The sequence below is a fragment of the Hyposmocoma kahamanoa genome, unplaced genomic scaffold (assembly GCF_003589595.1).
Source record: "Hyposmocoma kahamanoa isolate Upper Pololo Valley unplaced genomic scaffold, ASM358959v1 66, whole genome shotgun sequence".
NCBI lineage: Eukaryota > Metazoa > Arthropoda > Insecta > Lepidoptera > Cosmopterigidae > Hyposmocoma > Hyposmocoma kahamanoa.
This window is the reverse complement of record NW_020653854.1, coordinates 12,083,536-12,096,553: the sequence shown is the minus strand read 5'-3', so window position 1 is coordinate 12,096,553 and position 13,018 is coordinate 12,083,536. Positions and strand designations below refer to the sequence as shown.

Genomic DNA, 13,018 nt, shown 5'->3' with positions numbered 1-13,018 from the left:
AACCTATTGCAATAAAACGGCAATTTCATACTTTAACCCCTAATACTTTGAGTATTATTTACAAACTTGTGACAAAAGTCAAAAAACATTTGTGTACTTCGAAAATAACAAAAAAAGCAAAATATTATTTTATAACGAAAGACAAAAAAAATTTCACGGTGAACACCAATCCACATTGCTACGAAGTTTGACTCCGGTGTTGTGTGTACAAAAACTCGCGTGTAGTACTGTACTACTGTACCGTCGTTTGAGTAAAAAAATTACATTAGGATCATGGAAAAATGAGTGTATGAAAAGTGAAGTAATTGTTACAAACGAAAAATTTAATAATAATGTATTTCCTTGTAAAAAAAGATCCCAAAACTTTGCTTGTCCGCTTACGCTGTGTTTGTTGCTGCGGCCTCCTCAACAACGTTTGAAACGCAGATGGAAGTCTCGTTGTAACGAAACATATGAACCCAAACACGAAGTAGCTGATGTACAGGTCGTTGTCATTTGTATGCCATTTTCGTGATCAGGTCACCATAACATTTAATTTTTGTTGGAATTACATCTAAGTATGTATCAAGTTCTATTAACATCGATTAACGGTAAGTTGGTGAATATTTAAGAAATCGGATTTATCTTTTAACCGCTCACTCGATACATGCATCCGTAGACGCATACCACACCTGGAGGTGCCGGTGATGATTTTATACCGATTTATCGGATATCGAACTTATAACAGGTAAAAGAACTAATATTAATTGCTATTTCGGTAACTACTCTAGCAAACCATAAAGTTTTTAATGCCTGGGTCTGTTAAAAAAATAAACAATTTCAAAAATACGTCACGACAATCGTGTGTGTTATTGTTTGGGCTGGTGATTTCGGTGTTTATTTATTGAAAACATACTGTAAGTAGCATTATTTAAGTTTACCCTGAATATAAATGCTTATAAACTATACTTTAAGGAGTAATTTCATGGTAAACGTTAGAACCACTCAAACGGAATATTATCATATTTATCCAAGTACACCAAAAATTTCATTAGTGCTTTTTAAGTGCAGGATTTGCTGCATTTTATTTGAGATGTTTTTATTGGTAGTACGGAGGGTATTTATTTAGTAATGCAGAATAATAATTTTTATTTATAAAAACTTGTATTTAAACTGAATGCTCATCTAATTTGCGAAACCAAATAGCCGCCATTTTGCGGTAGGAGGACCGCATCGCGTGAGTGGCTAACTTGCCTAACCTTTAGAAGTGATAAATATTTTCTTGTAATTTGAATGGGACCGCTACAGGGGTTCCTCCTTTAAAACAAAAAAAAAAATATCAAAATCGGTTTATAAATGTCGGATTGATGGCGTAACATGCACACTAAAAATGCAGTGGAATTGAGAACCTCCTCCTTCTTTAAACCGGTTAAAAGGATTACATTAACTACCTAACCCTAAAAGATACTAGAATCGCAGATATACAGGTTGTCATAGAATCTCAGTATTTAGTGAATATGGTTCCATTGGCAAACATTCGCCATTCGACCTGTTCCAATTTATTATTTGAGTGATATTATATCGAAATAGATATTAATAATATTGATAAAACACAAAATTGCACGGATTTAGCGTATGTTATTACAAAATTATTAGCAATGTTATATATCACCTTCTAAGTGGAAAAGTGTAATTAATTTTATTACTTCTAAACACATTCAATATTAATTAACGTAAAACCTTTCCAGGTTACTACCGTGTTAACTACGATATGGAACATTGGGACAGAATCATCTCTGCATTAGACGACCCTGACAGGAGGCAGGAAATTCATCCCCTAAATCGTGCTTCAGTGAGTTTTATTGTAATTGGTTGACTACTTTTAATTAATACTCCACATCTTTAATGTATTAGGTATCCTGAATGTCTTTCAGTTGATAGACGACGCTCTTAACCTAGCGAGGGCTGGTAAAGTAGAATACGATGTCGCTTTAAGATTAGCACTAACTTGGGCGCACGAAACGGAGTATGGACCATGGAAAGCCTTCGTCAGGAACATGGAATTTCTAAAAAAAATGCTGCTTAGCGCCGTCACTGACAATGGAGAACTTGATTCCAATATTTACAAGGTATATTAGGAGTAAACAATAGGCATTGTTTACTCGAATTTATTATCATAGTTGATTTGTAACGTTTAGATTAAGTTGGTTTTGACGTAGTTCATATTTTCAGCCAAAGCAACAAAATGTTCGCTCATTTGTCATTTTTATCTTTTTTTTTATAATACCAAGTGACGGGACGAATAAGTCGTGCTCCTGGTGGTACGCGACACGCCTATCCATAACAGATGCTGTGCCATTCAGAGCTTTAAATGGCAAAGATCTTATGGGCACTGTCACTGCGCCCGTCACTCTGAGACATAAGTTGACAAGTGTCATGTACTTGTAATTTCACCACAGCACCCTTACTTTTCTAAACCGGAACGCAGTAATGCTCACATAAGGTGGCAGTATTTCCCTGAACGAACTCTTTCACAAGGAGCTTTATGCTACTAAAAATCTTTTAATCTTTTACCATGTTTATTATTTTCAAACAAAACTGTTATTTTCTTCTCAGCGTATGGTTCGGAGAACAATCGGAACTTTTGAGGATGATGTGTCATTTCGTCCAAATCCATCAATTAGAGAACCAGCTATGACATCGTTGACTCGCGGTATTGTCATGGATCATGCTTGTCGTTCTAACTACGATCCTTGTATAGCTGCTGCGATTGATTGGTTTTATAATACAAATAGCGATGAACCAGCAGTGTAAGTTGCAAATATTTTGTATTTCTTCATTTTACAATTTCCTTATAATTTTATTGTATGTAGCGTATTGGACATACGCTGTTGGAAACAGTATTAATGTTGTAGGTATCTTGTTAATAATTTTTAAACGTAATTATAAACTAATACTGCTTTTTCTTTTTTGAAATTTTTATTTTACTCCTTACGAATTGGTAAATTTTAATTGAATTGGTGTTGGAAGTATTGTAATAAATTCTTATTATTGTGATTTAATACCTTGCTTAGACGGTAATTATACTGAAATAAAACTATTATATATTGTAAAAGAAATATAAAATTTCTGCATATATTGACCATGTATCCAACAGGAATCCCAACATCCCCGTCGATATCCAACCAGCAGTTTTCTGTACTATGGTACGAGAAGCTGGAGCCGAGGCAACAAATTTGCTTTACGCTTATTTGGAGACTGGCATTAGTCACTATGACCGCCTTGTCGTATTGGAGTCACTGGCCTGTTCCCATGACGAAGTATTTATCAATAAGTAAGTTCCATACCAATATATTTTTTTTTAGACATTTGAAGCCAATCACCAAAAAATTGTTGTGAACACCGAAACAATCAATTGTATATTTTGGTGTAAAAAAATTTAAGGTGGAGTAGAAATCTAGAAATAAAATATGTATTTAATAGAGTCCTTATAAAGACAATCTCAAACCTAACCTAGAGCTGTTACATGTCGATTCTAAAACAGTATGATGATATTCTATTGATAGCTTTAACATCGACTTTAATCACTTCACTTGAGAGTCATTTGTTGTGACTTAATAGGTTTTAAGTACTTCTAATAATAAGCTCATCTCACAAATATAGCACACTCTCTAGAAAACATCAGGCAAATATCTAATTTTATAGAATCTCAGTAAAACACAGCCCGAATCCAAACATATTCTCAAGATACAAGTCACAAGATTTTAGATTGGTATTTTTATTGCATTTTCGTACATTTATTTGTTTATTATGATTTTGTAATTTGACAAGACCTGACGATGCCATTGTCACAATATTATTTTACTTTTTATTTCGCTCAATATGCTTTTGTAGCAAAAACGTTAGTAGGTTTGGAAACCTATTGTATAAAAATGTTCATAATTCAATAATTCTCTACTATTTCTAAATAAAAATGTATATTTTGTTGCCGTCATTCCTTCAGTAACTCTTTATATTCCTGAGCTTCCACCGCACCATTCCGTTACACTCTGCATATTATGACAAAAACTAATATTCTGAAATTTCTAACTTGTGTTCCAACTATGTCTAGGTTAATGATGGACACTATATCAGAAGATGGTCCTTTTGGTTCAGAAGAGCGGTCAATAATCCTTGCTGCTATAATCAGAAGCCGTTTCGAGAATGTGTTTCATGTCATAGACTTTATGAGGTCTAATACAAATAATATCAGAGTTATGTAAGTAAACTAATGATTTATTTTTCTTTGATTCCTTTGTTTTCTTGGAATTCTTAGCCATGGGGAGAATTGAAATTTGAATTCATATTATAGGTACGGCGGACCACAAAAATTAGAAGAGCTACTATTTGTTTTGTCTGATAATATCGTAAATGACCGCTTAGAGTCTAATGTAAGTAAAACAAATTATTTATATTTTATTTTTAGTAGCAGAGGCTTTTCGTGAAAGAGTTCCTCCAGGGAAGTACTGCCACCTTACCTATTAGCGCTTCCAACCAAAAAAGTAATGTGAGCATTACTGCGTTCCGGTTTTGAAGGGTAAGGGTGCTGGTGTAGTCACATGGGACTTGTCAACTTATGTCTCAAGATGCCGTGAGCAATCGTAGTGCCCCAGATATTTGCGATTTAAAACTCAGAGTGGCACTGCAACTGCTATGAACAGGCGTGTGGTTTACTACCACGCGCACGACTTATCATAAAAAAATCTTGATAAAAAGACATGTTGGAGTAACAAAAACTGGTTTTCAAGTAAGGTCCCATTGATTGCGACGTATGATTAGAAAACGGGTTTTAATTTCGTAAATTGAAATGTTTATGCTTGCAGTTCCGTGTATGGGTTAGATCAAACATAAATGATCTTGATGACTCTGAGGTGATCGCAATTCGTGCTTTGAGTAATGCGGAGATCAATCTAGAATGGAGACAAAGATCCGTCGACGAAGTTTACACGTGGATCGATAATAATGACGCTCACACATTTAGCGTTTCTTTTACCCTGCTCTTCTTCACTGCTTTTATTTGTCGTTTTAACTTATCGTGTTCTTAAAATTCGTTTTAATAAAATTGGGGAGGTCATTGGGTCTAGTTTACTTATTTTATATATAACATTTGTATGTACTGTAAACTTAAATAGTAAATGTTTTACTAAAAAGTTTTAATAATTGTTTAATCAGCAGCAAACTACCAAATTAAATAACCTACTATGATGGTTTTGGCAGAGTTGAGTAAAATTACTAAATAGTAAAGTGCAATTATACCAACAAGTTTTTTTTAAATACGCTAATATAGAATCTACCTCTTTGTCTTCTTTTTAACCTCTGTCCACGCAATGCTGAGTGTAGGTCTCTTCCAAGGCACTCCATTCCTTCCGATCTTGTGCCTCCCTCTCTATCTAATTCACTTTTACAAGGTCGTCAGTTCAGTGCATTGGCTGCTTACCTATGCTTCTGTGAGGTACAGGAGCATAGGTAAGCAGTACTCTCCACTGACGAACCTTTCTATGCCATCTGTGGTCTTGTCTACGGCATATATGGCCTGCTTATTTCCACTTTCTGCTTGCTAGTAACTTGGCCATGTCGATAAAACTAGTTCTTCTCTGAATATCTGTTTTCCGACATAGATCTCGAAGAGAGATACCCAAGATAGCCCGTTCCATAGCTCTTTTGATAACCTGTAGCTTTTGCACTATCTGTCTTGTTACCGTCCATGACTCAGCTCCGTAGATCATGACTGGGACGACGCATTGCTCAAATATCCGACGGATGAGGCCAGGCATTCCAGCCTAGACTGATGCGGCGCTTAGTCTCGCTTTCTTGCCCGAATTTATTAAGGTTGCATATATAGGCGGTATTATTGATATTGATAATTATTACTTTAACAAACATTTTAACGAGTAATATGGTCATAAACTACCCATTATCTTGTGATAATGTTTGTGGTTTCAGTTTTATGGATTCTATTGTTTGATGTTATTTTTGCACAAACTGATGAAGAAGTTGATCACATTTTGTTATTTATGTAATAAAATGGATTGATTGTTGCCTATTTCAGTTAAATAAATATTTTTTATTTTTATATTATTAATACCGTCACCTAAAATACTTTTTGTTCAAATTTTGTTATAATTACATAGGTTTATGGTTTGTAGACTTTGTGTTACCTTTTCACTATTTTCATGAATTATTAAATAATTAATGAAAATACGTATTGTAATTTTAGGTTATAATTACTTTCATAGAACACTCATTCAAATTCTATGAAATCATGTGCTCTGAGATCTGAACCAAATGCGTCCTCTTGATTCAGATTTTGTATCAAATAATAAATAATACGGTTATTTTTAATATTAAAAAAGTTAAGATACATTTATAATTGTATGGATTAGATTAAATATTAATTAATTTAAATAAATCGCGTGAAGTAAGTACATTTTACACATAATATGCTGCCTCCGTGGCCGTACGGTTACCATGCCAGATTGCCACGCAGAGGTCCCGGGTTTATTTCCCGTGTCGGGAGAAATATTTGTATAGCCTACATTTATTTCTCTCGTGAGTTGGGTGTAATTTGTGGTTGTCAGTGTGCATGGCAGCCGCGATACAGGGTTTCCCTAGTGCGGGGCTATGAGTGTGTGCGCGTTATTATTATTATTATTTTGATTAACAATAAACTTTAACATGTTATAAATTATAATAAAAATATACTTATAACAATAAACTATTGGAAAAACGGTTATAAAAAAATAATAAACTCAAGTATTTTATAGGTTTTACTAATACTGTGTTTGAACCAAACTGCACAAAGTAACGTTTTATATACTAATTTATAACAAAAATAAGTAATAAGTTCTTTATATAATACTAATGTAAAATACATTTTTGTTACAATTTTGTTTAAATATGTTTATGCTAGATTTTGTATTGTATTTTCGCTTATTTTAAAATCGTTAGTTCCCATAATAATGAAAACCCAAACAAAGGAAAACATTTGCTATATCAGAACGAAATGAATTTTGTGTAAGCAGCAGCTCACATTTTGTTTACATTTAAGTAAACATTTTTGTCACTATATTAAAATACTACATGCCTACTCATTGAACGACTGGTTTATTCTGTCCTTTCAAAAAACTGATTGATAACAACACTTCCAGCGGTTGTTGGCATTAATATTATCATATTAAACAATTTTTATTAAGTAGTGATGTTGGAAATAATAAAGTACAATCAGCAACATCTAAAAGAAAATTGATGTTTTCAACAAATACGGTTGATATTGATAAATCCGACTACACAACAACAAATAGTGCCTGTGAATATTAGCCGAATAGAACAACAAATATGAAGTCGTGAAAACACCTTGAATGCCCCATAAGGTGAAAATTGTAATGTTTTATAAGTAATGGAAATTACTTATAAAAATGTTAAGTCAGTTTATAATCTATATGGTCATGAAATACGAAGGAGTGATCCATGAGTTGTTCGTAAATTGGACGTTCGTACGTCATTGTACGCACTAAAAAAATGAAAATTATAGGTTATATCAGTTATGCGATCAACATGACCATAAAATGCGAAGGAGCGCAAACTCCTACAGTTCCTCTTAGACAGGAGCTATGCTTGTTTATGAAAATTGACAATGTTTGAATTCCAATTGTCTCAAGGTTTAATCCTATATATCGATAACTATGTACTACGGCGGCCTACCTCAAAAGCTAGTGATATGCCAGGTCAGATAGTGTGTGCTACGCAAAGTTAACGAATACCACCCCAATGTTGTCAATAATCTCTTATTATACCCATCGAAACCTGAAGTCTAACTCACAACAAAATTTTACCTTTTCTGAATAAATGTTAGAAAAAAAGATCAGTTTCAAGTTGAACCGCTATTCTTGAAAAGCAGCGATATGCAGGTAAGCATACCTGTTCTGTTCTGTCGTGGTCAAACTGGTTGATCAAATCGTAGGGCTCACGTGATGATACCTTCAAGTATTTTAATCCACATAATCATTTCATATGGGTGCGAATTGATATGTAATAATATACCCAAATAAGAACTGGTAATTACTTTACAAGTGCCTAGGTATCAATAATCGCTAAAGTGGCAATTATTGTCGTATATTTAATTTCATTTACACCTTGCATCAATAAATAAAGTGATTAGTGGATATTTCACATTGAAAAAAAAAAGTTGTGTGTATGGTGTTGGATTTATTAATCCAAACGGAAAATATTGCTCTTATGTATCCCAAGGAATAGTTACAGGTATTATTTATGTGGTAAGGTGGTCTAGCGCAATTTTGCAATATAATACAATAAACACCACTCAAGTGGCTCGAAGAAGAATAACCGGAACAGTCTAAATAAATACGTTTACACAAGTAACTTACATTTACTACTTATCTATAACTTCACGCAAGCTGGCTTTATTATAATTGACATTATAATAAAGGGTAACTATAATTAATTATTTATTCATTCAATAGTTATTTTTATAACAAGAATGCATTACTTGTTTATGTAATGTGAACGTAAATATGAGTTTGTATTACATGATAGACAAATATCTTTTGTCGTGGACAATCGATGATAATAATACTGTTTATTAGTTTGCTGTATGCACCTGACCAGAACAATTTTCGGAACAATTTTGAATGTACGTCATAATCTACTACAATAAATGCCTTGTACTTATATTTGGTCATTATAGTAATAACAAAGTTATTTTGCACTTACGTATAAGCAAGCATTTTAGGCAATAATACCGATCGCGATTTTATCGGAAGCCGCAATACAGTGTCGATATGGCTGTCATAAAAAAAAGGGAACCATGTTGCGGGGTGGAATAAACATGTACGGGAGGCGCATGTACAGGCCAAGCTAGCTTTTGAAATTTGGTTATCATATAATAGGCCAGCCTCGGGTCACATATATGAAACTATGTGCCTGAGCCGTAAAGTATTCAAGGGCAAACTGAAATGGTGCCAAAAACACCAAGAACAGATCAGGCTTGACATAATTGCCTCACATTGTGAATCGAAAAATTTTTCGAAGTTCTGGAAAGCCACAAGGAAGCTAGATGTCAGGCCTGGGCTGCCTGCAAGCGTAGAGGGAACGAGTGACCCGGTATGTATTGCAAATATATTTGTTGATCATTTTAAAGTAAAGTCTCCACTGGGTTTTGCACAGCAAGTGTTAGATTCGGGGGCTTGTCGTGACTCCGACTTGGTGCGTTTTACCGCTAAACAGGTAAAAAGTGCAATAATTAAGATGTCGCGTGGAAAATCCCGGGTCACGACGGGCTCAGTATCGAGTACTTGCAACATGCAGGCGTCCATCTACCTAGAGTGCTTTCTATGTTCTTTTCTATGTGCATGAGACATTCTTATCTGCCCCCTGATATAATGAAAACAATTGTAGTACCAATTCCTAAGGATAAGTCTGGCGATGTGTCTGATAAGTGTAATTATCGGCCCATTTCACTAGCAACAATACTCGCGAAGGTTCTGGACAGCCTCTTGGATGCTCAATTGGGGAATATATTGCAGCTGCACTATGCCCAGTTTGGATTCAGACCAGGTCTATCAAGTGAGAGCGCTGTCTTGAGCCTTCGGTCCAGTACTACACTGAGCGTCGAACGCCTATTTATGCTTGTTTTCTAGATTTATCTAAGGCGTTCGACCTCGTATCGTACGATGTACTCTGGGCCAAACTGCGCGAGCAGAATGTACCGGCGGAGCTGCTTCGTATGTTCCAATATTGGTACCTCCATCAGGTAAACAGTGTGAAGTGGGCCGATAAGCTCTCGGACTCTTATAGGTTGGAGTGCGGGGTGAGGCAGGGTGGAATATCGTCACCGAAGCTCTTCAATCTGTACGTGAATGATCTGATCGTTGGGCTCAGCAGTAAGCATATCGGATGTAGAGTACATGACATTAGTGTCAATAACATTAGTTACGCGGATGATATGGTCCTGCTGAGCCCAACGATCAGAGCACTTGAGGTACTCCTACATATGTGCGAAGAGTATGTGAAGTCACACGGCTTGACGTATAATGTAAAAAAGAGTGTGATAATGGTCTTTGGGGCCGCCGGGGGCAAATTACCGAGCTATGTTCCACCCATTAAGATAAGCAATATAGAACTCGAGCGGGTCTATCAATACAAGTAGCTTGGCCATTTTGTCTCCGACGACCTTAAGGACCTCATGGATATTGAGAGGGAACGCAGGGCGCTGGCGGTCAGGTGTAATGTGGTGGTGCGAAGGTTTGCGCGTTGCAGTGAACAAGTAAAGATTCTACTTTTTAAATCATACTGCCAAGTTTTTTACACGTGCAGCCTTTGGACCAACTATACGCACAGAGCCATCAGCGCCCTGCGAGTACAATATAACAATGGTTTTCGTATGTTGTTGGGGCTCGCACTGATGACTTTTATGCCATTACGCGCAAAAAGTCGGCCTTACTGCTCTGCAGATTGCGAGCCAGCTCCAACCCAATACTGAAAACCATTGCCAGGAGAATTGACTCTACCTTTATGCTTAACTTAACTTAACTTTTTTCGCCTCGTTTTTAATTGCTTTCAAATGTTCATGTTTTTTATTTTAATTTTAATTTAATAATGTTTAGATTTAGTGCCTATTAACATAATTTTTAAGAATAAAATTGTTACTAACACATGTGGACTAAATAGTTGTCTGAAATAAATGTATTATTATTATTATTAAAATTTTTATTACACTTTTTTATTCAAATAAACGTATTACGTATTTAAAATTTAACCCTAATTCTAAAGTACAATTTGAATAAAATGAGTTAATACATCGCTAAAATTTAAATTTATATATTTATTTGTTTGCAAATTTTTCAGCTTTTAAATTTGGTTTACAATTCTGAATAATGTACTTACATAGCCAATTGCAATGTTTGTCAGATTAAAATTTATTTTTTTACGTTATATAAAAACTAATTCGATGCCAGAATGAAGCGACTTAAAATATTGTTTATCAAAGAATAATGTAACAAATTAAAATATATGTTGATAATATATTATAACTGAATTCCGTGGTATTAATACATTTAGACATTAATTTTTAATGACTATATTTTTTAAATGAAGCGACTTATAATATAATAAACAAATGGACTATAGTAGAGTATGCGCATTTGTGTGTCTACATATGTGAAGATGTATGTGCATATGTGTGAATGTGTGTATGTCTATGTAAATATCTGACAAATTTCTGCAAGAGTTTTCAGCTCAACAACTAGCTAGCAAACACTCAACAACTAGCTAGCAAACACTCAACTACTAACTAGCTACGGCTAAAAAGTCGTTGAAAACCAAATACAAGGACCCCACAACAAGCACATAGAAAAATTCGTGAGGTCCGCTAGTTCGTTCCGTGGCTTAATTGGCATAGCATGTGGCACGATTTGCTAGAAGACGTCGGTTCGAATCCGGCCGGATCGAAGGAATGTTTTTCTAAGTGTTCGATCTTTGTATTAATAAGTACTATTAATCTTAACACGCATGTTTAATAAATACTATAAGTTTTAAAACCTCAGCTGGTCACTGATCGTAAGCCAGTTTGTTAAAATATCATTTCATCTAACGCCTGGTTTTTCGCAAAGATGTTCGGAAACGCAGACAAATTTGCTTCTGGTACTCTCCGGCCGCTGAATGAACGAGATTAATTATTTACGACTTTAATTATAAGAAATTAAGTTATAGAAAGTGCGTTTAGTCCAAGTAAAAATTATGTTATAATAAAATTATATTATTAAATGAACGTTATATATCTTAAAATTTGTTTATTTTATTTTCTCACAAATAATGAAGCGCACCCACAAAACGAACATCATGAAATATCAAAGGTGCTCATGGTGATAGGAATGAGTTTGGATTGTAAGTTTTATTGCACTAGTTATCGTTTTATTTACGTCACATTAAAAATAGAATGATAAGCTTAAGTTGATTTAGCCTAATTTAAGGAAATTAATTTCTGCACAAAGTTAATTATAATTTTGTAACTTGACGACAGATTGTCACAATATTGTTTTACTTTTTATTTCATTGATTATCGTTTTCTAGCAAAAAGGTTTTGAAACTTATTGTTTAAAAATGTTACGAATTCTAAAATTCTTTGCCATTTCTAAATAAAAATACATTATTTTTCCCGTCTTCAGTGATTAACTTCAAAGCTAGGCTTTATGTTAGGTTACCGAGATTTGTTATCTAAATATAGATAACGATGAATAATATAGATAAGATGAACAGGTTGGCTTTTGAAACAAAATTTATTTAATTACATACGTCTAATTTTAACAACCATATTCAACTAAAAAATCAATGCCAATTTGCTATTTGATAGTAATTCTTTATGTCCCTGAACTTCCATCGCACCATTCCGTAACACTCTGTATATTATGACACAAACTAATATTTTGTCATTTCTAACATTTTTTACCATGAGACCAACTATGTCTAGGTTAATGATGGACACAATATTAGAAGACGGTCGTTTTGGTTCAGAAGAGCGGTCAATAATCCTTGCTGCTATAATCAAAAGTCAATTCGAGAACTTGTTGCGTGTTATAGAAATATGTAAGTAAGCTGTTGATTTTTTTTATTTCCTTTTTTTCTTGGAGTTAGTTATGAGGAGAATTGAGATATGAATTCACTTTATAGGTATGGCGGACCACAAAAATTAGAGGAGTTACTATTTGTTTTGGCTGATAATATCGTAAATGATCGCATAGAGTATAAAGTAAGTAAAACAAATTATGTGTATTATATTTTTAGTGGCAACAGTTTTTTGTGAAAGAGTCCGTCCAGGGAAGTATTGCCACCTTTTATCTATTTCTGCCGCCAAGCAGTAATGTGAGCATTGCTGCGTTCAAGTTTTGAAGAGTAAGGGTGCTGGTGAAATTACAGGCACATGAGACTTATCAACTTATATCGCAGGGTGCACCGGCCCAGTGGCAGTGTTGCTCAGATCTCTCCA

The 13,018-nt window shown here is 34.4% G+C and overlaps 1 protein-coding gene across 1 annotated transcript in view; it reads left to right on the top strand.

Moving 5' to 3' along the window:
• Positions 1–6,064, top strand: part of LOC113231984 (aminopeptidase N-like) — an 11,665-nt gene extending 5,601 nt beyond the window's left edge. Inside the window, exons 8-14 of the mRNA XM_026466598.1 lie at positions 1,728–1,831; positions 1,914–2,108; positions 2,596–2,789; positions 3,137–3,313; positions 4,091–4,237; positions 4,331–4,409; positions 4,842–6,064. Coding sequence (XP_026322383.1) covers positions 1,728–1,831; positions 1,914–2,108; positions 2,596–2,789; positions 3,137–3,313; positions 4,091–4,237; positions 4,331–4,409; positions 4,842–5,063 — 1,118 coding nt within the window. The 3' untranslated portion in view covers positions 5,064–6,064. The remainder of the gene's footprint in view (positions 1–1,727; positions 1,832–1,913; positions 2,109–2,595; positions 2,790–3,136; positions 3,314–4,090; positions 4,238–4,330; positions 4,410–4,841) is intronic.
• The last annotated feature ends 6,954 nt before the right edge of the window (positions 6,065–13,018 follow it).